At 39.8% G+C, this 24,167-nt stretch overlaps 1 protein-coding gene and 1 pseudogene across 3 annotated transcripts in view; one reads left to right on the top strand and one right to left on the bottom strand.

The window, feature by feature from the left end:
• The window catches only part of EFHC1 (EF-hand domain containing 1), a 113,565-nt gene extending 95,614 nt beyond the window's left edge, over window positions 1-17,951 (top strand). For all 3 annotated transcript variants that reach the window (XM_053603109.1, XM_053603107.1, XM_053603108.1), the window contains 4 exons: window positions 7,347-7,560; window positions 7,940-8,087; window positions 15,890-16,100; window positions 17,716-17,951. In XM_053603109.1, coding sequence (XP_053459084.1) covers window positions 7,347-7,560; window positions 7,940-8,087; window positions 15,890-16,100; window positions 17,716-17,787 — 645 coding nt within the window. In that variant the 3' untranslated portion in view covers window positions 17,788-17,951. The remainder of the gene's footprint in view (window positions 1-7,346; window positions 7,561-7,939; window positions 8,088-15,889; window positions 16,101-17,715) is intronic.
• LOC128595277 (uncharacterized) lies at window positions 15,000-15,083 on the bottom strand (annotated as a pseudogene).
• Window positions 17,952-24,167: the final 6,216 nt, after the last annotated feature.

The raw sequence follows: 24,167 nt of genomic DNA, 5'->3' as shown, positions 1-24,167 counted from the left end.
GTACCCAATGTACTCAGCCCTACTATGAAACTAATTTGGGGCTCTCACATGAAAGCTATAACCCAGTTACAACCTAACAATAGGGGGAAGTGGGAAAGGTGGGGGGTGGTGGGTAGAGGGAGGGGGATCGGTGGGATCACACCTGTGGTGCATCTTACAGGGGTATTTGCGAAACTTGGTAAATGTAGAATGTAAATGTTTTGGCACAGTAACTGAGATAACACCGGAAAGGCTATGTTAACCATTGTGATAAAAATGTGTCAAATGGTCTATGAAGCGAGTGTATGATGCCCCATGATCATATCAATGTATACAGTTATGATTTAATAAAAAAAATTAAAATTAAAATTAAAAAAATAAATAAATAAAGTATGGTGTCCCTGAACCAAGACCTAACTCAAGGCCTTTCTCTCCGAAGAATCTTTCTTGGATCATTAATCTCCCACTTCTACTCCTTAAATGTCAAAAGACCTTTTGCCTCTTTTATTAAGCAGTTATGAAATTATGAGTTATATTCAAACCATTTGTGTTTCTGTATGCCTTTTGAGTATAATGTGATTTCCTGAGTATAAGGATCATATCTTACTAAATTTTAGAATTACCTTTGATATCTAGCTGAAAAATATTATATTCACTAAATAGAATAAATGGAATCATACCAGTTTAATAGATACTGCCCTTGAGAAGTTATATGATGAGTAGTTGAGAGCATGAAGCTTGGAAATAGATATAAGCTCAAATCCTGCATTAATTTCAGAGAAACTTCCTGAATTACTTCAGACAAATTACTAATAGGAATTCAAAGGATAATATCTTTAAAATGGAAAAAAACTACACAAATGGGAATATAGGCATTTTATGTAGAAATATTGACATGAAATCACAGAAGTTAAAATAAGCTATTTCTGGGAATAGGAATAGGAAGTGGGGAGTGATGGGTCATTTGACGTTTCAAACTATATACAATATTTGAAAAGATAAAAATTAAGTGAAAACATAACTGATTAGTAATTGTTCACTATTTTAGAAAAATAGCAAACAATGCCTTAAATGAGAAGAGAATTCTAACAAAATCTAGGTGAACTAGATTCTTAATCATAAGAATTCTGATTGTCGAAGGTTGTATAAGTACTAAGTTCTTTGAGTTACTATTAAAATTCAAGAGGCTTGTTGAATTACAATATGGTGACGATAAACTCAATAACTTTGCATGGACAAATGAATTTATATATATATACATATGTATGTACATCGTGCATGAATAAGTCAATACAATATTTTACTCATTTTATGTTTCAAAACATAAGAATCAAAGAGTCTAATTGGCTTATCCCTGGTCCCAATGCTTCTTAGGCCAAGGCAGGACTAAAACTCATCTTTCTGACTTTCAACTTAGTATTTTTTTGATCCAGAACCAGTATAATAATAATAGAAAGAACCAGTATAATGCTTAGGATAAGAAAGGAGAAAAGGGCTCATATGTTTATAAACTACATAATTATAAGCTTACCTTCCATCCCTGAAAATCCTGGAAAAATTATTATATAATTATTACCAAAATGTCTATGAATAATGTTAGTTAAAGCTAAATGAGGAGAAAGGATACATTTCTATTGACTGTAATCTTCTCTACTCACATAAAAAAAAACCTTGTCAAATGTGAGCTATCACCAAATGTTGAAGAGGACTTCTGTTTCTAGCAATGATATGCTAGATAATGGATCAACCTTCTTGCTGAGAGGTGTGTGTGTGTGTGTCTATGTGTGTGTGTGCACGTACATACTTGAAGATGCTAATCAACTAGCAAGATATGAAGAATCACTGAACAAGAACTGAGGGAATAGTAAGAATCAGAGAAGGGAGCCTGACATTTGGGGCCGTTTCCGCCCTGGACACATTTGCTGATTCCAGAAGAAGCATCTATTAGGACAAGCATTGGAATCTAGGGCCTGTCAAAGGCAGAAGCACCTGGTGGTAAACCTTCTGTGCTTTAGTATATGTGGCCAGTTCTCTCTCTCTCTCTCTCCCTTCTCAATATATTTAGTGGGTTTTGGTTACATGAATGAATTGTATAGTGGTGATATCTGGGTTTTTAGTGGACCTGTCACCCAAGTAGTATACATTGTATCTAATAAAGAGTTTTTCTCCCCTCGCCTCGCTCCCATCCACCCTTCTTCTGAGTCTCCAATGTCCACTGTACCACATTTACATAGTGGCTAATTTTTGAAGGGACTATTTTCTGCCTTTCAATTATTGCAGCCCCTGAATTATCTCAGTTATATAAATCAGATTAAGGAGATTCTGGATTCTAATGCCTCCAGGTAACTGGCAGAAGCAAATATAAATTTTCTGAAGATAGCATCATCTTAGATATAATTTCCAGAAACAAAGCAAAGTAACGTAAGGAAAAATGACCAAAATGACAGTCAATAGAAATATATCCATAGGGACTTCAAATACTAGCATTATATAACTCAAACTTGAAAAAAAAAAAAACTATGAGAATTCCAGCAGACAATGAGAAGCCAAATAAGCCTATTTTTAGTTTTTAAAAGTCATCACATGAATAGAATAAGAGAGGAAAATTAGATTTTGAAGAGCACTTACTAAAATGAATCCATTATGGTTTTAAAACAAAACTCTTAATAGAAAGAGAACTAGAAGTAGTTTCCTTAATCTGATAAAGAATACCATGTTTTTCCATGTATAACACTCATTTTCTGCCCAAATTTTTGAGTGAAAAATAAGGATGTGCACTGTATATGAGTAGTAATAATTCCGTGTTTATATAAATGTTTTTAATTCTTTTATTTATGCTTATGTATTAAAAGTATAAATCTAGAAAGCAGAAATAACATCCACATGCAAAATAACACTCTAGTATATGGTCATTGGTTTTGTTGAACTTATGAAGAACTTGCAATGAAAGTATTTTTGGCCAACAAAGACTGATGTATTTATCTTCATATACTATGTGGGAGCTAACAATCTAGCCAATATTTTTGTAAAAGTTATTGGAAAATCCCTTGGAAAATGTTGAAACGATTTTTGTACACTGCGATCTTTAAGCTAACAGTTATTAAATATGCTAAAGAGCAGGGCAACCGCTGCTGAAAGACCCTTTGAACCTCCTCCCACAGAGAATGTCATCAGATTTGGAGGCACCAGGAAGCAAAGCTTCTTCAGATGCCAAAACAGAAGAAGGCAATGTGAGGGAAACCTCCAAAGTGGACAGAAGTGGAGCAGGAGGTGAAGACATGGATTCTGGAGCAGGGTCAAACTGGGGTCTCTGTTATAACCGAGGTGATACAAGAGGGCAAAAGGACTGCACAAGAAAAAAAACTCTGATGGTTTCTCAGGGACACCTAAATGGTGCTTTAACTTTATAAAGAGAGGGGGTAACTGGCTCCAAAACTTCCAGCAGCCTGTGAGAATCAAGTTTGGAATTTCATTCTCACGTTATCAGTCTTCAAAAGACTTATAATTTTGAGCTGTCCTAAATCGCCAATATGGATGAGGTCCCACTGACATTTGATGTGCCGTCCTGCAGAAGGAGCAAAGCCCGTGGCTATTAAACTAGGGGGCCAGACAAAACACACTGCACTGTGGTTCTGGCCTGTTGTGCAGACGGGACAAAGTGGCCACCTATGCTCGTCTTTAAAAGAAAAACATTTCTGAAGGAAAAGATTCCAAGTGGAGTTATTGTACACATGCAAGCCAAAGGCTGGATGAATGAAGAAGGTAATTCTGATACTGACAGTGATGAAGAGCCCTGGGCCTTCTGTGATTCATGGATATATGTATACTGATAAATTTGTTACCAGTATATTTCTTGTACCTTGTATCTGTTCTTGTGTTTTGTAATAATTCGTTACATACAATTTCTTGTACCATATGCTAAAACTCCTTTATAATACAAAGCTAAGTACCTAAATATAAATTTTTTTAAATTGAATTAAAAAATGAAAATGGAAGATTTTTTTCTTCAAAGTTTGGGCCAAAAACATTAGTGTTCATTTTACATAGGACTACATCATACCTAGCAAAATATGGTATTTACCAAAAATCTTCTACAAACAGCATACTTAGTGGTGAAATGTTAAAAGTGTACTTTCTGAGATTAGGAACAGGGAGGACTGCTGTCACCTCTCCTGATCAATATCATTCTGGAGGTCATCGCCAGAGCAATAAAACAGGAAGGGAAATTTAAAAAGTATAAGGATTGAAGAGGAAGAAATAAAACCAACATTCACCAGAACAAATGAACATTAATATACATATGTAAAATAAAGAATCTACCTTACACATTAATAAATATGCAAATGGCGAAAAACAAAACATAAAATTAAAAAATATCATTTACCATAGCATTTCTAAGAATATTGAATTCTTAGAAATAAGCCTAACAAAAGGTATATAATACTTTAAGGATTATTGAGAGAAAATTAAAGAAGACCTAAATAAATAAAGGGACATATTATGCTCATTGGTTTGAAAATTCAATATTATAAAAATATTTGCCTTGGGCCAGGCATGGTGGCTCATAATTGTAAATCCCAGCACCCTGGGGAGGCTGAGGTGGGTGGATAGCCTGAGCAATAGCAAGACCCCGTCTCCAAAAATAGCCAGGCGTTGTGGCAGGTGCCTTAGTCCCAGCTACTTGAGAGGCTGAGGCAAGAGGATGGCTTGAGGCCAAGAGTTTGAAGTTGTTGTGAGCTATGACGCCATGGCACTCTACCTAGGGCAACAAAATGAGACTGTCTCAAAAACAAAAAAATTTTGCCTCAAATTGATCTATGCTTTTGAAGCAATTGTAATCAAAAGCCCAAAATGTGTTTATTTTGCTGATCTTCACAAACTGATTATACAATTTACATGGAGATGCAAAGCAACCAAGGACAGTTAAGATACTCTCAGAGATGAACAAGATCAGGAGATGTGCTCAACAAAATATCACAATCTATCATTAAGTTATAGTAATTTAAACAATACTGTATTGGTGCAAGGATAGACAATTAGACCAATGCAATGGAACAGGCAGCCCAGAAACAAACCTACTTACTCTTAAGGTACAAATTGCAGCACTGCAGAGGGGCTGGGAAAGGGAGGTTTCCGATAAATGATAGCAGAACAATTTCACATCCATATAGGAAAAAAAGAAGAAAATTTGACCTCCACTTCAGACCAAAATGGAAATCAGTTCTGGGTAGGTTAAAAATGTAAATGTAAAAGCCAAAATAATAAAACTTCTTAATCTAATCTTAACCTTGTAGTAGGGAAAGATTTATTTAGTGGGACACAAAATAAAGATTGATTTAGTGGGAAATGACAGGCCAGAGGCCAGAGCTCTGTAACCAATGATTTAACAAGGCCAGAGGACTGAGGTCATAGGAGTAGTCCAGGTAATAAGCTGGTGTAGGTAACGAGCTTATAGAGAATTTAAAGATAAAACCAACTAAAAGTTGGTCTGTTTCTTATTAATATCATGTGCCTGCAATTCTAAACACTATCAGTCATAAATGCCCACAAAGATACAATTGATTCATACCATAGAATTTCAATTAATAAATGTAGAAGAAAAGTGAGAAATAGAAAATTTACCATCAGGCACACACTGCAGCAATCGTCATTGGAGAAAAGTCCCATCAATGGATGCTAAAATCAGTAGGAAAACCTTTGAGGAGAAATTGGGTTTTCATAATCTCAAAATACCTCCCCCAAATATTTATTAGTTACAAAAAGAAAGATGGTAACTTTAAGGGGCAAGACTTTCTTAACTGAGTCAGCAAGGTCAAGATCATCAGTAATAACGACATGTTGATATCGTTAACTCCTCAATATGCACTAAGGATGCATTACCTTTTCTGGGATGTTTTCAACAAAAATGCAAAACGAGGTGCACAAGGAACATCTCAACAGTCAACAATCAACAAAATAATTGATCAACAGTCTTCAATTGCATTTCAAGGTCATTAGAGATAAGGGCAGGACCTATCTATCTATCACAGACTAGAGGGTACTAAAGAGAAATAACAACTAAATAACACGGGATCCTGGATAGGATCCTGAAATAGAAAAAGAACATGTGTAAAAAAGCAGATGAAATTTGAATGAGGACTGTAGTTTATTTAAAAGTGTTTGACTACTGTTATTTTCCTGGTTTTGATAATTGCATTATGGTTATGTAAGATATTAACATTAGGGGAAACTTAGTAAGAGGTATGTGTGAATTTTCTGTACTATTTGTGCAACTTTTCTGTAAATGTAAAGTTAGTTCAAAATTAAAACTTTAAAAAAAAATTTTTTTTAACTTTTAAAATGTTCCTTCCTGCCATGATGAACTGTTAACACTGCGCTCCCAATCGGTTTGGTTTACCCCTGCTTAGAACTTTGTATTTTCTAAGTGTGATGGGAATCTTTTGGACAGTTGATAGCAGAGGAGCAATATGATTTGATTTTGATTAACCATACTGTGGGTGTCTGTTTGAAATTTATATTTTTATTTCATGGGTGTCCAATCAAAAAGGTCTGGTGACTCTGAGAAGAGGGAATGCTATGAGAGAATTCTTTTACTCAGAGAAAACCTAAAGACTTTCTTCAATAGTTAAGAAATTATTACACATATAATTGCATGGTCTGCATGAGAAGATAAATGCTGAATTTGCAATATAAGATTTTAGTCAGGAATCAGCATGTCTATATTAAGGCTTAGAATAGTGTCATCACTGTGTGACTTGATTTAGGGAAAATCTTGTTTATAAGATAGTTTCTCAGAATCACTATCAATTATGTGATTTTACATTACTTATTCCTTCCTTCTTAAATTTTATTTTTAATATTATATATATAAATATATTCATTTAAAAAACTAAACCTCTGTAATCATCTTAGTTGTTCAAAATTTGTTAACCTAATGTCAGCCAAGAGATCTCAAACTTGCAGCCTGTGGGCACAATATGTATAGCCCACATATGTACCCTAAACTATGTGTTTTGTTTGGACTGCATGGTGCTTTCGGAAGAGTGGGAGTCAACACTTTAAAATCAGGGGTTTTATATAATAATCTAGATTTTTATCATCTTTTTAAAAACTGAAAGACCTAGCAACACTGGGCCTACATTTTGATGAGGGAACCATCAACTGGCGTTGAGTTTAGGCAGCCTCCCTTAAAGGAAACATGTCCTTTCCAGGCCACCAGAGTTTCGCCACATGTTGTTTGTTTATATCAGATGAACCCAACCCGTGTCATTCATACCCTATACCTAGACCCCTGTAGGCTTTTAAGTTTGGAGCATCTAGATGGATCATGAACCTTAATAATATCCTCTTTTTCTTCACCTTTCTAGGAATCCCCCATCCCAGAAGATAAAGACCGCCGATTTATCTTATCTTATTTTCTAGCTACTGACATGATTAGTATCTTTGAGCCTCCTGTTCGCAATTCTGGTATCATTGGGGGCAAGTACCTCGGCAGGACTAAAGTTGTTAAACCAAACTCTCTGGTGGACAACCCCATCTACTATGGCCCTGCTGACTTCTACATTGGTGCTGTGATTGAGGGTAGGTCTCAACACAGTGCAGAATTTTTTACTGGTGGAGTGAATGGGTTTTATTCTTGGCTAGAATTTAATTTATTTAACTCATATAAGAGACAGGCTGTATTCTGGCTGAGATTAAAGCTAATATTCTTGTGTATATATATATATACTATAATGATTAAGATCTCTCTCCTTATCAATTAAACTCTAAATTGATTATATTTGTTGGCTGTAAATGTTGACAATGAATTTACTACACATTAGTTTACAGAGCTATTGAAAATTCATTAGTCTGGGTCACACCTGTCTGTGAAGTTATCATTGGAGGGTTAATATTATTTTACTCATGATTGCCTGAGAGAAACATAACAAAGCTATGTATATTGCTACCCTCTCCCCAGTGTTTGGCCACCGGTTTGTCATCCTTGATACAGATGAGTATGTTTTGAAATACATGGAGAGCAATGCTGCCCAGTATTCGCCAGAAGCACTCTCATCAATTCAGAACCGTGTCCGAAAGCAAGAAGCTCCTGCACCAAAGGCGGACAAGTATGTTTGACTGCCTAGGGTTCATTTTGGCTTCGGCATATGCAAGATATTTGGGGAGGAGTTCTTGGCAAAATGTTTCCCACCTTGGGGCGGCGCCTGTGGCTCAAGGAGTAGGGCGCCGGTCCCATATGCCGGAGGTGGCGGGTTCAAACCCAGCCCTGGCCAAAAACCACACACAAAAAAAATGTTTCCCACCTGGTAAGGAAAATCAACATCTTAGATTTTCAGATTTCCCTCACCAAGTGGGAATTATTAGATATATGCAGAATATTCCCTGGGTCTAATATAGTAACTAATAACTTAGAAATTTTTCAACTTCATTTATTTGGCAGATACAGTTGACTCTTGTACAAAACAGAGGTTAGGGGATCCAAACCCCTGCGCAGTCAAAAATCCATGTGTAACTTTTGAGTCTCCCAACACTTAACTGCTGGTAGCCTATTGTTAGTAGGCTGTTATTGACAGGCAAGCCTAACCAATAATACAAATAGTTGATTAACACATATTTTTTATGTTATATGCATTATATACTATATTATTACAATAAAATAAGCTAGAGAAAATGAAGTTATTAAGAAAATCATAAGGAAGAGAAAATGTATTTACTGTTCACTAAGTGTAAGTGAATCATCATAAAGATCTTCATTATCTTCACAGTGAAGAGGCTCAGGAGGAGGAGGAGGAGGAAGAGGAAATGTTGGTCTTCTTTTCTCAGGGCTGATAAAGATAAAAGAAAATCGGCATTTAAGTGGACTTACACAGTTCAAATCTGTGTTACTCAAAGGATAACTGTGATTACTGAATGCCTACTATGTGTCAAATATTATCATCAGGCCCTTGGGCTTTTATCAGTAAGGAAAACAGAAAAGAGGTCACTGTGCTCTTGGAGTTGACCTTCTAAGCAGCAGGAAATAGACAATAACACAAATAAGTAAATTATAGTATAGTAGTGAAGATTGCTGTGGAAAAATGGAACAAATAAGCATAATTAAGGTTTCTGAAGAGTGGCGGTGGGTTGCAATTAATCGGATAGGCGGTTGCACCTTGAGAAGTGACATTGAGCAAATGCTGGAAGGTAACGTGTTAGCCAAATGGACAAAGAGATTTTCAGGAACAGGGAATGGTGAGTGCGAAGGCCCTAACTGGTATCATGCTTAGCCTAGAGTGCTCAAGGAACATTGCCAAAAAGGCCAGTGGGAGTGGCTGAGATGGAGCGAGTAAGAGGGAGAGGAATAGGGGGTAGGGTTAGAAAATTAACGGGGGATAAGGTTACATAGACCTGCTAAGTCTTTGGAAAGGTGTTGGCTTTTTTCAAAGTAAAAGGTTCTGAGTAAAAGAGATACTTGACATGTTTTAAAAGAGCTGGTTGTTGTGTTGAAAATATGTTAAAATAGAGATTAAGAGAGAATATTGCAAAATCTATTCAAGAATAATGATGATGGCTGAGGGTGGTATTAGCGGAGGTGGGGAGAAGTGGTCTGATTTGAATATATTTTGAAGGTAGTGCTGATAGGACTTTAGACAGATTTTCTAGGGGATGTAAAAGAAAGAGTTAATTGATGATACCAAGATTTTTTGCCTGAGCAACTGGGAGTAAGGAATTGTCATCAGCTGAAATAGGGAAGATGTGGACTATGGGTAGAAGAGGTAGAGGTGGGGTTTTGTTTGTTTGTTTATTTATTCTGGGTGGGCTGGCTGTGGTGGAGATTTTGGTTTGAATATACTATACTCGGTTTAAGACAGCAAGTATAGTCTAGCAGAGATAGCTTATAGGCTAATGAATATGTCAATATGCAATTCAGCAAGAGGTCTGGGCTGGAAATATAAATATGGGCGTTACTGGCATATACATGATATCTTAGGCCATAAGACTGGTTGAATTCTGTAACTCAGTGTAAATAAAGAGGATAATAGCTCCAAGGACTAAGGTCTGGGAGGTGGTTTGGTACAAAGGGGAAAAAGAAATGGGGTATTATCTGGCAGAGGAAGTGGAGTCAAGAGGTGGTTTGTTTTGGTTTGGTTTTGCTCTTGTTTTAGTATAGAAGAAATAACAGCATGTTTGTATGTTAATGATTCTGTAGAAAGGGAAACATAAATATGTGTGAGAGAGGAGAGAATTGCGGGAGTTCATGAGAGAATGGGGGTTAGTGCCCAAGTGGAGGGAACTGGCTGATGGAACCACCAACCATTCATCTAGGACAGTATTTCTCACAACTTTTTGGTCTCAGGACTCCTTTATGCTCTTAAAAATTATTGAGGCCCCCCAAAGAGTTTTTATGTATTTATATCTATTGATACTTAGCATATTAGAAATCATATCTGAAAATTTTAGAAATATTAATTTATTTTTAAAAACAATAATAAATCCATTTCATGTTAATACAAATAACATACTTTTTGTTCAAAACACCGTATGTGTTTACAAATGCTCAATAAAATGATGCACTTTTGCAAATCTCTCTAATATATAGCATCAGTAATAGAAGACAACTGGCACCTGCTTCTGTATGCAGCGTGCTTACAACATCATTCATTGTGTAACCCGCGGCACATTCCATTATCACTTATGAGAAAATAAGAGTCAAAAGATAATGACTTATGTTATTATAAGAAGAGTGGTGACCTCATAGACCCTCAAAGGGTCTTGGGAACCTCCAGGGGTCCTAGGATTATTCTTTGAAACTTTGACCTATGATAACAGTCAGAAAGACAGAGTATGTGGGGGGCACAGATGCTGGTAGGTGAGTAGATATGGATGGGAGGCTCTTCTATTTGTTTCATTGTGTTTCTTGCAGTAGCACAATAGGAAAGGTGAGGCTGGAGCGATGTTGGAGGTTTCAGGAAAGAGGACACATTGTGAAATGCTCTACCCTAGGCCAGTCATGGTGGCTCACTCCTATAATCCTAGCACTCTGGTGGGTGGATAGCTTGAGCTCATGGGTGGCTCAAGGGCATGGTGGCTCACGCCTATAATCCTAGCACTCTGGGAGGCCCAGGTGGGTGGATAGCTTGAGTTCATGGGTTTGAGACCAGCCTGAGCAAAAAGCAAGACCCTGTCTCTACTAAAAATAGAAAACACCCAGGCAAGAGGATGGCATGAGTCCAAGAGTTGGAAGTTGCTGTGAGCTATGATGCCGTGGCACTCTTCCCAGGGCAACAGCTTGAGACTCTGTCTCAAAAAAAAAAAGAAAGAAATGCTCTATTTTATTGAACATATAAATAAATAAGAGAAGTATAAAAATAAAATAAAAAATAGCATTCTTTTATTTACTAAGGAAGAAAAATATTGCCACATATAACCCTTATTCATGATCAATCAAAAAATGCATTCTAATTCCAGAGATGTTAAAATGTAAAAAGAAAAACTTGTTGCAAGACTTAAAGAAATACAATAGCTGTCTAGGAAAAGAGGAGGCTGAATGTACTAGAGGAACATGGTTTGGTGGTTGGCAATATTGAGGGCCTGCTTTATATTAGTTTAACCCAGTGGAGTTTTATGTTTCTCATGAACGCAGTGTCTGGAGGGAGGCAGGCTGGTATAGGGTCTTTACAATGTCATCAGGGACCTTACTTCTTCTCTGTCATTTCTCAGACATCCTTAGCAAGTAAGTAGCTTTTGTCCTTGTGCTTATCACTCTGTGGCCTCAACGTGAATGTTCCATCACTAAGCATTGCAGTTATATTGTAGACAGGAGGAAGGGAAAGAACGATGGGTAAAAGACCAAAGCATCAATCTTGCCATATCTTTCCTGTTTTTAAAGAGACTTTCCCAGAAGCCCCCCCTAGAAACTTCTGCTTACATCTCATTGCCTAGGCTGTCTCACATGGTCACTCTTAATTCCTGCTCCAAACAAAATAGGGCTCTCTGAAGAAGAAAAGGAGAATGAGTATCAGGAAGGTTAGCACCAGTGGCTGGCTGCCAGTACTCCCATCACAGCTTACCCAGGGCTCCATAGAGTGTCTACCTTATCTTCCCATCCCACTCTCTTCCCTTCCTTAATTCATTTCACACACTGTCACCAAACCATTCATCTTGCATATTGGCAATGGTGCAATCATATTAATACCTCACTGCGGCCTTGACCTCCTGGGCTCAAACATTTGTCCTTTCCTCAGCCTCCCAAGCAACTAGGACTATAAGTGTGTGCCACCACACTTGGCTAAGTTTTTTGTTTTTTATCTTTTGTAGAAATGAGGTCTTGAAGTCCTGTCTTCAAGCGATCCTCCTGCCTTGATCTCCCAGAGTGCTGGGATTTCAGTCATCAGCCACCCCGCCTGGAGCCATCTTACTAATTTTTAACAAGTTGCTATCACTTAAAAATAAAATTCGTTACCCAAGTGTCATGGCAGGTGCCTGTACTCCCAGCTACTTGGGAGGCTGAGGCTTGAGGATGGCTCGAACCCATGGCACTCTAACGCAGGCAACAGAGTACCTTTCTTCCTGCCTTTGCTCAGGCTGTTCCCCTCATCTGTGGTTCCTACATTTTATCCTGCACGTCCAATTTCTCACCTTCTTTGAGTCCTATGACAAATGCCACTTCCTCAGTTCACCTCTTCCTGGCTCTCCTCTCCTCTTCTTCCCACTTAAAATGGTAATGTGAATTTCTCCTTTCTGTTAATGATGTTAAAGTCTGTGTCTTAACATTCCACCTAGAAAGCGGGGATCCTTACTACAGACGGGATTCCTGTCATACTCAAGCTGATTTGTTCCTCCCCTGCCAACGTTTGCATTGAGCCTTACCTGCCCAATGAATAATTGTGGAATGAGTGAATGAGTATTTCTACCAGGACTGCCAAAGAAAGTTGGCAGTTAAAACTGCCAGTTAAAAACAGTAACAACAACAAAAAAAAAAAATAAAAAAAAAAACAAACAGTAACAACATTGTTGTATATCACTATGTTAGGTACTAAATGCTTTCTCTGTAATAATTCATTCTCACAACAACCGTTATGAGCTGGCTTCCTTTATAAACATATTACAGATGAAGAAACTGAGCTACAGAGCAGTTAAGTAATTTAGTCACGATCACGCAGCAAAGCTGAGATTTCAAATCCGTTACAATCTTTTTTGCTTTGTTAGAGAAAAGTACCAAGAAATCGCTGTTCTTATTCAGTAAAGACTGTTGACTACCAAATGACTAGGCAAATGACTCCCTGTCCTGGAAGTGAGTTTGTCTAAATGGGCTCAAGGGATGTCTTTAGTCACAGATTAAGAGCCAAGGTCAGATGGGGGCAGGGGAGGAGGGGGTCCGTGCTAAATCTTAACAATTGAAATGGTCACCTTAAAGTCCTAGCACTATGTTGGTATCAGAGTTGTCCTCTACCAAAAGGTAAGGAAGAATAGCATTACAGATTATTTGCTCTTTAAGAAAATATGTGAATTCCACTCAATTCTTGCTAAGTGGAGGACTTTGCCAGGTTACTCATAGCAAAATATTCTAAGAGCAAACAGAAAAAACTGTGATGTCCCTCTCACCTATGGGAGATTAGTCACCCCATAAAACTCACATTCATGTTTGGTGAGCTTGGCACAGAGTTTTCATGCAGCATTCTGGGACCTCCAGCTGTCTCTCAGTTGGCAGGCCCTGCAAAGCACAACCAGCTGGCCCTGTGTTCCCACAGGAGGAAACCTTGTTCTGGGACTTGCAGCTCCCCTTGGGAACAGGCCCTGACCAGGGCTCTGGCTGTAACTTCAACTAGCTCTGCCTGAAATCATACCACCTGCCATCTATCTGCACATTTACTCCATCTTGCTCAAGGCAGCCTATGCCATGGGTATCTTCCCTGGTGTATGAAGCAGAATAGGAATCTGGCTTCCTCAGAGGAGGGAGGGTTCCTTTCTCTTTCTCAGTGTGATTGGAGGATCACATTTTAATTTCATATGCTCTGTGCTCTAATTCTTGGGAATATGGGAAGACCGAGGTTTGGCTGCTTTCTGCCACTAAAATAGCTCCCGTGGTGGTCATTCATACAGTATATATGACTGGAATCATGCTCATCAGATAAACATATTCTGCTTTTTTTTTTTTTTTTTTGGTAGAGACAGAATTTCACTTTATTGCCCTCGGTAGAGTGCCGTGGCATCACACAGCTCACAGCAACCTCCAACTCCTGGGCTTAGGCGATTCTCCTGCCTCAGTCTCCCGAGTAGCTGGGACTACAGGCGCCCGCCACAACGCCCGGCTATTTTTTGGTTGCAGTTTGGCTGGGGCTGGGTTTGAACCCGCCACCCTCTGTATATGGGGCCGGCGCCCTGCTCACTGAACCACAGGCACCGCCCTCTGCTTCTTTAATAAATAGTGTGAGAGAGCATTTAGATATTGGGAATTTTTATAACAAATTTTATGTAGTTTTTGTTTTACTCTAAAAATAAATGTCCAGAATAAAAAAGTTTTGTGAATAAAAATTTAGGGAACATTTGAAATTTTTATAACCCAGAGATGACTACTTCTAATTTGTTGTTTTTTAATAGTCATATAAAATCGAATAATTCTGTAATACTATTTGTCTTAATCTGTTTTGTGTTACCATAAAGGAATATTTGAGACTGAGTCATTTATTCAAAAAAAAAAAAAAAAAGAGGTTTATTTGGCTCACAGTCCTGCAGGCTGTACCAGAAGTGTGGCACCACCATCTGCTTCTGTGAGGGCTTCAAGGAGCTGCCAAGGAAGGTGGAAGGTGAAGGCGGAGCAGGCCTGTCACATGACTGGAGAAGGAGCAGGGGTGGGGGGAGGTGCAAGGTTCTTTTAAACAATCAATGTTGGCAAGAACTAATACTGTGAGAACTCACTCATCACTGCAGGGAGAGCGCCAGGCCATTCATAAGGGATCTGACCCTGTGACCCAAATTCCTCCCAGTAGGCCCCACCTCCAACACTGGAGACCTACCTCCCCTTCTTTCCCTTCCTTCCCTCCCTGCTGTAACAAAATTTGAATGAGACACATCTCGCACAGGTGCATGAACACCCAGTCATCGTGTATGAACTACAAAAGGATCTGGAGATCACATTTCAACATGAGATTTGGAGGAGGCAAGCATCCAAGCTATAGCACTATTTTACCGGCTTGTTTTTCACTTGAGAGTTTCATGAATGTTTCTGATATCATGTCTTCCAAAAGCTCTGTTACTTATCTCTCTTCATTTCAGTAAATACTAGGCCTAAACTTCCCACTCCACCACACAGAGCAATCTCTTAACTTGTTAAAATTACAAGAGAGTCCTGGCCATGTGGTTATATATACAGTAGAACCTCTGTAAATTGACCACCCAAGGGACTGTAACAAACTGGTCAGCATATAGAGGTGGTCAGTGTAAGGATCTAGGCTTACTATACTGATACGTACATGTGGTGCATGTCCAGTCTATGAAAATTATGTCAACTGAAGGAGGTGGCCAATGTAGGGAGGTGGCCAACTATGGAGGTTCTACTGTATATATATCTTTAAACACTCAGGCATTTATTTTTAGATGAGGTAACATTAACCTGAAACAGCAGTAAGAGACAATCATGTGATTCCCACAAATACCGCATTTGAGATGCTGGCAGCATGATCATAGATTTGACTCCTTCTGGTACAGATGGAAGGAAAGCAGTTCAAATACTGCCCCCAGTCACGCCTTCCTGATGTGGAAGTCAGCCATCGGCCCGCAGAGGCAGGTGTCCAGTCACTGGCCAGCTTAGCATCAAAGCTGTTTGTCATTAGAAACTTCCCCAACCTCATCAGGTGAGAACTTTGGTCACTGAGGTAAGATTGGTCAAAAAAGAACACCATATTTAGTCATTTCCTTCCTTCCTTTATAGCATTCAAACTGAAGAGGATCCAAGTGTAAAAGAAATGGAAGCCTTAATAGATCAAATCCAGAAGCAACTGAAAGATCATTCCTGCAAAGACAACATTCGTGAGGCATTTCAAATTTACGACAAGGAAGCTTCTGGATACGTGGATAGGGAGAAGTTCTTTAAAATTTGCCAATCTTTTAACGTCCCAATTGACGACTCCTTGGTTAAGGAGGTCAGTATGAATTACTTTTCCAGGTCGATTACAGAGGCTGAGCATTGGTCATACAACTGCATGTGTATTTCATGGTAACTAGAACAGATTTAGGATGTTCAAATCAGATCTACTGTTCTGCCCTAATAAGTACTTCTCCCTGACTCCAGCATTGGCATCCTTTTCTAATTGCTGTAGGAGGGCATCTCTTTGGGCCTGTGGTCAGACAGCACAGACAGGTTGGTAGACCATGTCAGAGCTGAAGTGATGAGGGGGAGCTGCCAGGGAGAGACTCAAAGACGAGTTCATGGTGACGGTTGGCAGCCTTTGATACCCTTCAGGGCCAATATCTACATTGGCCCATCCGCAAGGCTAGCATGGAAGAGGGCTGACCATGCCCATCTGTCAGCAGGGGTAACATGGCCAGCTGCAAATGGAGAAAGAGCATGGACATGTGCATGAGTGCCTAGTTTCGTGCCTTTTCTTCATTACAAAGCCCTTTACCCCGGGTTCCCTTGGAAGTCAATACAACATCTTCCTCACAATTGCCAAGGACTCTGTATTATAATCATTGAGGCATTCTCACTGACTAAGGATATTGAGGTTCTTTAGACCTCTTAAAGATGTTATAGACAAAAGTGATGTTCAGAATTTAAGAGTCATTTAGGAAAAAGTTTTGTTTGGTCTAAAACAATTAGATTGGAGATGAGGATTTTTCATAGAAACTTTAGCAGGGACTCAGGGAGGGCAGACGGAAGGAAGGTATTTGCTCATGTGGGCTAAGTACCCATTTAGCTCCTCAAATTTTGGACTGACAGCATGCCCAACTTTTATTTTCAAGTCATTCATAGTGTCTGATGTGGGAATTGACATAGGAGACAGGAATGGCAGTCACTGGCAAGTGGAACAGGGAAGGGGTGGGTGGGGCAGATTTGTACTCGTCATATAAAAATAACCACAGCAGATCAGTCTGTTACCAGTCACAATAGAGTTTCAGGGGATGTGGTTTGAGTAGTGGTGTAACTAGATTCTTCCACTAGGCTGTGGTAACAGAATCCTGCTATTTTCAAAGTCTTACTGGAGCTGAGCAGAAAAGTCTTGTATTTGGGCTGGGTGTGGTGGCTCACACCTATCATTCTAGCTAGCATTCTGAGGCCAAGCAAGTGGATTGCTTGAGCTCAGGAGTTTGAGACCAGCCTGAGTAAGCCAAGACCCAATCTCTACTAAAAATAGAAAAATTAGCCAGGTACGAATGGCGGGCACCTGTGGTCCCCGCTACTCGGGAGGATCTCTTGAGCCCAGGAGTTTGAGGTTGCCGTGAGCTGTGACAGCATAGCACTCTACCCAGAGCAACAGAGTCAGATTTTCTCAAAAAAACCCCCAAAGGCTTGTGTTTGACTATAAAAACATTGAAAAGTGCTTGAAAATGACAATGCTCTTATAAATATGGATGTTAGTCTTGAAATCTTGGGAAGGCCATTTACTTACCCAGCTTTGGTTTCATTGACTGTAAGATGGGGATACTGTCTGACCAACCTACCAGGTTCACAATCATTATGTGTAAGGGCGCTCTGCCGTTAAACTGAAGGAAGCCCTGCAGCTCTGTCTCACCTGTTCGCTTTGCTCTCCTCTGCAGTTAATCAGGCTGTGCTCTCACGGAGAAGGAAAGATCGACTACTATAACTTTGTGCGTGCTTTCTCAAACTGACCTGGCTGATGAGAATGCAACACAATTTTTGGATATGTGGGCCTACACTTTGGAATATACCTGCACTCATTATAGAAGCATTTCCAGAGTTCCTGAAGTTATATTTCTTTTTTGGTTCTTATATTTGACTACTAGTAAAGTCTAAATTAAATTGGATCTTACAGCATTGAAGATTGGTGCCTTATTTGGGGTATAGTGATAGTTAACTTTATGTGTTAACCTAATCAGACCAGAGACTAAGTAAAGCAGATCGCCCTGCTAAGGTGGGTGCACCTCACCCCATCACCTGAAGGCCTGAATATCTCCTTCCCACAAAGGAGAATTCCTCCTGCTTGACTGCCTTCAAATTGCAACGTGGGTCTTTTCCTACCTTTAGACTTGAAGTGAAACATCAATTCTTACTGGGTTTTGAGCCTGCTGGCCTTCAGACTGAAGCAACAACATCAGTTCCTTTGGTTCTCAAGGCCTTTAGATTTGGGCTGGAATCACACCCTTAGCTGTCCTGGGTCTCTAGATTGTCAGCTCCTCTGCAGACCGTGGGACTTGCCAACCTCTGTAATTATGAGCCAATTCCTTAGAATAATCACTCTGCTCCCACACACACCATTGTATGGGTTGTTTTTCTGGAGACCCCTGACTAATACAGATATAGAATGATTAACAACAGGAAGGAGGAATGATAGCATTTGCTGGAAGCCTCATCTGGGTGTTGGAATGACTGCACAGTATTGCTATTGCTGCTAGCCAATGGCCTCACCATACTCATCTGCCTGCCCCAATACTGTAGGGAAATATTTCCTATGTGTTTCAAACTGTGGTTCTAGGCCTGTCAGTAGAATTGCATTAAAAAAAGGAATAGAAAATATCAGTGTGGTACACATAGTAGGGTATGTATTTTTAGGCTGAAATAAACTTTTAAACAACAACCATCTTGGCCCAAAGCTGAGGACAGAAATTGGTGAGTACCTCCTATGGAGACTTAGGAGTCTCGTTTAATATCCAGTTACCCATTCTTTGAAATCCAAGCGCTCACAGCCCTTTTAACCTCAGTTCTGACCACTCATCTCTTATCTTCCTATGTCTTTTACAGAAGACAAAATACAGATATCTTTCTATTGAATGTCTGCCCCACTGTAATTGTCAGAAGTGTCTCAGAGAAAGCTCTCTTGAATAAAGTTGGCACTATTCACATACATTCCTTAAGCTTGCTGTCTGCTCCTCACCACGCCACCCACCTTTCAAGTTTACCTGAGTTTGAAAAAATGAGATCCAACAGCACCATTGCAAGGTATAAAAGCTACTTCATGAAAGACCAAAGGCAGCAGGTGGTGCGCTCACTGCTCCTCTGTTTGCGTAAGGCAGCAAGCACAGGAACCACAAAAGAGCAAATCACTTTCTCTACTAAAATCCTAACTGGCAGCCCTTAGATGTCACTGATTATCTTATGCTACAGTCGCAACTGGCATGGAGTCTGGGATTCAGATGGTGGAAGAGAGACGAGCATTGCCTGCAACAAGTAATATACTGTAGGAGGCAGAAATGACCATCCCTTCAAACCGACCACCAGGGAGAAGAGAGAGATGGAGAGAATATGAATTAGCATTACCTATTAGCGACTGCATTGGAGGCATACTGGTAGACACAGCCACCAGATGTTTAGAGTGACTTACGGCCTCAAGACTATTAAAATCTCCCTTGCGGGTGAGGACTGGCTATGCGTGAGCCACTACTCAGAGCCCTGGGCCTGTACCTTGTCTGCACCACCAGGGGGCCTTGACAATACCATTACAGAATATCAAACTTGTCATCTACAGGCACTGAGGGTAATCAGGACGAATGGAGAAGACTTCTCTAAATGTTTCCAGAGAATCGGGTCACCTGGGTAAGTGATTCCTGAATATCTTGCTGGCACAGGATATTTTCACTAAAAAAAATAGAATCAGTTTATTGAGTGCTTTGTGGGTACCATAAACTTGGCATTCAGTATCTCTAAGTTTTACCACTACCATTCCCTGCAAAATAAAACAAAACCCCTATGACACAGATGAGCGAACAGGCTCAGAAAGGTTAACTGCTCCAGGTGACCCAGCTTCCCATGGCAGAGCAGGACTGAAACCCACATGTGCCCCCAAACTTGCCCTCTGTTCATACTCACCTTCACCTCAAGTAAACTTTCCTTTTTAATTCTCTCACCTTGTAGGTGTCCCGCCTAATTGCCACCTGAAACTGCGCTTACATCCTGAGCCCTCTCCAAAGATGGTTCTGCAAAAAGCAGTCCATAGGCAACAGCAGGGCATCTAGGTGACACCAGCAATCCCACCACCCACCGTTATTACTAACGCTTAGATGTGCTGAAATCAACACCAGCATATATATTTGGTGGCTTTTACACACAGACCAACCCCATCTCCTCCAAGCCTAATGACGTCACCTGTCGGCATCAAGGATGACATTCTGCTTTCTGAAGCTTCCTGCCCACAAACCTCATGTGAAGAAAATCTTTTTCCACTTTACTATTACAGATTCCCCTAATTCACCTCACCACAGTGGACAGATATATCCAAAGATACATAAGAAATGAGTAACAGTGAAAAATATTAGACACGGGCTAACATGGATGCAAACTTACTTTTCAAGTAAAACTAAACATAAGCATCCAAATTAAAAAGCATTACTATGTAAAAGCATGTCGGGGGCTCTAGGCAACGCTTTAAGTCCTCCACACTCTTGCCCAAGTTCTCTCAAGGTAGTTCAACTGAGTGCCATGTCCAAAAAAACCAAAGCAGCTCACAGAGCTGTGCTGCAACCACCATCAGGGCCCGCCCAGACCCCCTTAAGAGCTGCACTGCGATCCGCGCCCACCCGGACCTCCATAAGAGCTGCGCCACGACCACTATCAGCGCCCGCCTGGACCTGGGTAAGAGCTGTGCCACCATGCCGGACCTGCAACCCACATCTGCCAGGCCTCCCCGCGTCCGCCAGGCCTCCGCACGCCCTGACCAGGAACTGCAGGAGCCGCACAACCCCGCTTCCTCCCTCCCGTAACCTCCCTGCCTCCACACTGGCCCAATTGTCTGCCCAGGGACTCTGGTAGCCGCGTGCCCTCCGGAGCCCTCCCTGCCTCTGGGGGGAGCCCTTCTCCTGGCCAGAGACTACAGGAGCCTTGGGCTCTCTGTGCCAAAGTCACTGGGCACCAGGCACTCCCAGAACTGTGTGCATCACCTCCCTCCCTGTTGCTGGATCTGGGTGTGTCACACTCCAGAGCTGCTCCCACAACCAGAACTCCCTGGCTGGGGCAGCCCCAGAGGAACTACACAGGGTCACTCCCTACAAAGATCAAGCAACACTAGAGTGATCCTGCTGGCATCTAATATTGGAGAGACACCTCCCCAACTCTGAGGACAGCCACAGGCAATGGTAAAAACAATCATGAGGCGAAATCAACAGAAAAACTCTGGCAATATGAATAATCAGAGTAGATCAACTCCCCCAAGGATCAATGGGGCAGACACAGCACAAGATCCCATGCACAAACAAATAGCTGAGATGTCAGAAATCAAATTCAAAATCTGGATAGCAAATAAGATCGAATTAGAATTCCAAGCAGTAACCCAAAAGATATCTCAAGAATTCAACAAATTCAAAGACCAAATGACCAAACATTTTAGCACACTGAGACAAGAAATTGCAGCCCTCAAAGATCTGAGAAACACAGTAGAATCCCTCAGTAAACAGAATGGAGCAAGCAGAAGAAAGGATTTCTGACATTGAAGACAAAGCTTTTGAACGCTCCCAAACTCCCAAAGAGGAAGAGAAATGGAGGGCAAAAACAGATCACTCTCTCAGAAAGCTCTGGGATAATTCGAAGAAAACCAAAATTCGTCTTATAGTGATCCCCGAAAGTGACGAAGTAGCTTCACGAGGCACAGTCTCTTCTCCATGAGATTATGAAGGAAAACTTTCCAGACATGCCAAGACATTCTGAAATTCAGATAGCAGACAGTTTCAGAACTCCAGCACCACTCAACCCAAATAAGACATCCCCCAGACACATCATAATCAATTTCACTAAAGTTAATATGAAGGAGAAAATTCTGAAAGCAGCCAGACGAAAGAAACCATTACCTACAAGGGCAAGAATATTAGAATAACTGCAGATCTCTCTGCTGAAACCTTTCAAGCTAAAGGAGGATGGTCATCGACTTTTAATCTCCTAAAAAGAAATAACTTTCAACCCAGGATCCTGTACCCAGCTAAACTGAGTTTCATTTATGATGGAGAAATTCAATACTTTAATGATACTCACATGTTGAAGAAATTGGCCATAACTAAACCAGCTCTCCAGGATATTCTCACACATATCCTTCATAAAGACCAGCGTAACCCTCCGCCACAAAAGTAAACCCATCCAGAAAATTTTGATCAAATTCCAACTTCCACAGTTGCAAAAGGATTAAAACTGTCCACCAGACTCTCAAAAGGTTTATCAATATTCTCAATTAATGTGAATAGTTTAAATCGTCCTCTAAAGAGGCACAGTTTGGCTGACTACATACAAAAACTCAAGCCAGATATCTGCTACATACAAGAATCACATCTTACATTAAAAGACAAATATAGACTCAAAGTGAAGGGATGGTGATCTATACTCCAGGCAAATGGAAAGCAGAAAAAAGCAGACATTGCAATCCTATTTGGAGACACAATAGGCTTTAAACCAACCAAAATAAGGAAGGATAAGAATGAACACTTCATATTTGTTACAGGTAATACTCAATATGAGATTTCAATTATTATTATTTATGCCCCCAACCAGAATGCACCTCAATTTATAACAGAAACTCTAACAGACATGAGCAACTTGATGTCCTCCAGTTCCATAGTAGTTGGAGATTTTAACACCCCTTTAGCAGTGCTGGATAGATCCTCCAAAAAGAAGCTAAACAAAGAAATCTTAGATTTAAACTTAACCATTCAACATCTGGACTTAACAGACATCTACAGAACATTACATCCCAACAAAACTGAACACACATTCTTCTCATCAGCCCACAGAACATACTCCAAAATTGACCACATCCTAGGCCACAAATCTAACCTCAGCAAATTTTAAAAAATAGAAATTATTCCTTGCATCTTCTCAGACCATCATGGAATAAAAGTTGAACTCAATAACAACAGGAACCTGCATACCCATACAAAAACATGGAAGCTAAACAACCTTATGCTGAAGGATAGATGGGTTATAGACGAGATTAAGAAGGAAATCACCAAATTTTTGAAACAAAACAATCAAGACACAAATTATCAGAACCTCTGGGATACTGCAAAGGCAGTCCTAACAGAGAAATTTATAGCACTGCAAGCCTTCCTCAAGAAAACAGAAAGAGAGGAAGTTAATAATTTAATGGGACATCTCAAGCAACTGGAGAAGGAAGAACATTCCAACCCCAAATCCAGCAGAAGAAAAGAAATTAGAGCAGAATTAAATGAAATTGAAAACAAAAGAATTATACAACAGATCAATAAATCCAAAAGTTGTTTTTTTGAAAAGATCGATAAAATAGATAAACCTTTGGCTAACCTAACCAGGAAAAAAAGAGTAAAATATCTAATTTCATCAATCAGAAATGGTAACGATGAAATAACAAAAGACCCCTCAGAAATTCAAAAAATCCTTTATGAATATTACTAGAAACTTTACTCTCAGAAATATGAAAATCTGAAAGAAATTGACCAATACCTGGAAGTATGCCACCTACCAAGACTTTGCCAGAACCGAGTGGAAATGTTGAACAGGCCTATTTAGAACAAGTTCTAAAATAGCATCAACTATACAAAATCTCCCTAAAAAGAAAAGCCCAGAACCAGATGGCTTTACGTCAGAATTCTACCAAACCTTTAAAGAAGAACTAGTACCTATATTACTAAACCTCTTCCAAAATATAGAAAAAGAAGGAATACTACCCAACACATTCTATAAAGCAAACATCACCTTGATCCCTAAACCAGGGAAAGACCCAACAAGAAAAGAAAAGTATAGACCAATATCGCTAATGAATATTGATGCAAAAATACTCAGTAAGATCCTAACAAACAGAATCCAACAACACATCAAAAAATTATACACCATGACCAAGTCGGATTTATCCCAGGGTCTCAAGGCAATATACGTAAATCTATAAATGTAATTCAGCACATAAACAAACTAAAAAATAAAGACCATATGATTCTCTCAATTGATGCAGAAAAAGCTTTTGATAATATCCAGCATCCCTTCATGATCAGAACACTTAAGAAAATTGGTATAGAAGGGACATTTCTTAAACTAATAGAGGCCATCTACAGCAAACCCACAGCCAATATTGTATTGAATAGAG

Source organism: Nycticebus coucang, chromosome 9 (genome assembly GCF_027406575.1).
Source record: "Nycticebus coucang isolate mNycCou1 chromosome 9, mNycCou1.pri, whole genome shotgun sequence".
Lineage (NCBI taxonomy): Eukaryota > Metazoa > Chordata > Mammalia > Primates > Lorisidae > Nycticebus > Nycticebus coucang.
This window is presented reverse-complemented; position numbering and strand designations above follow the sequence as displayed.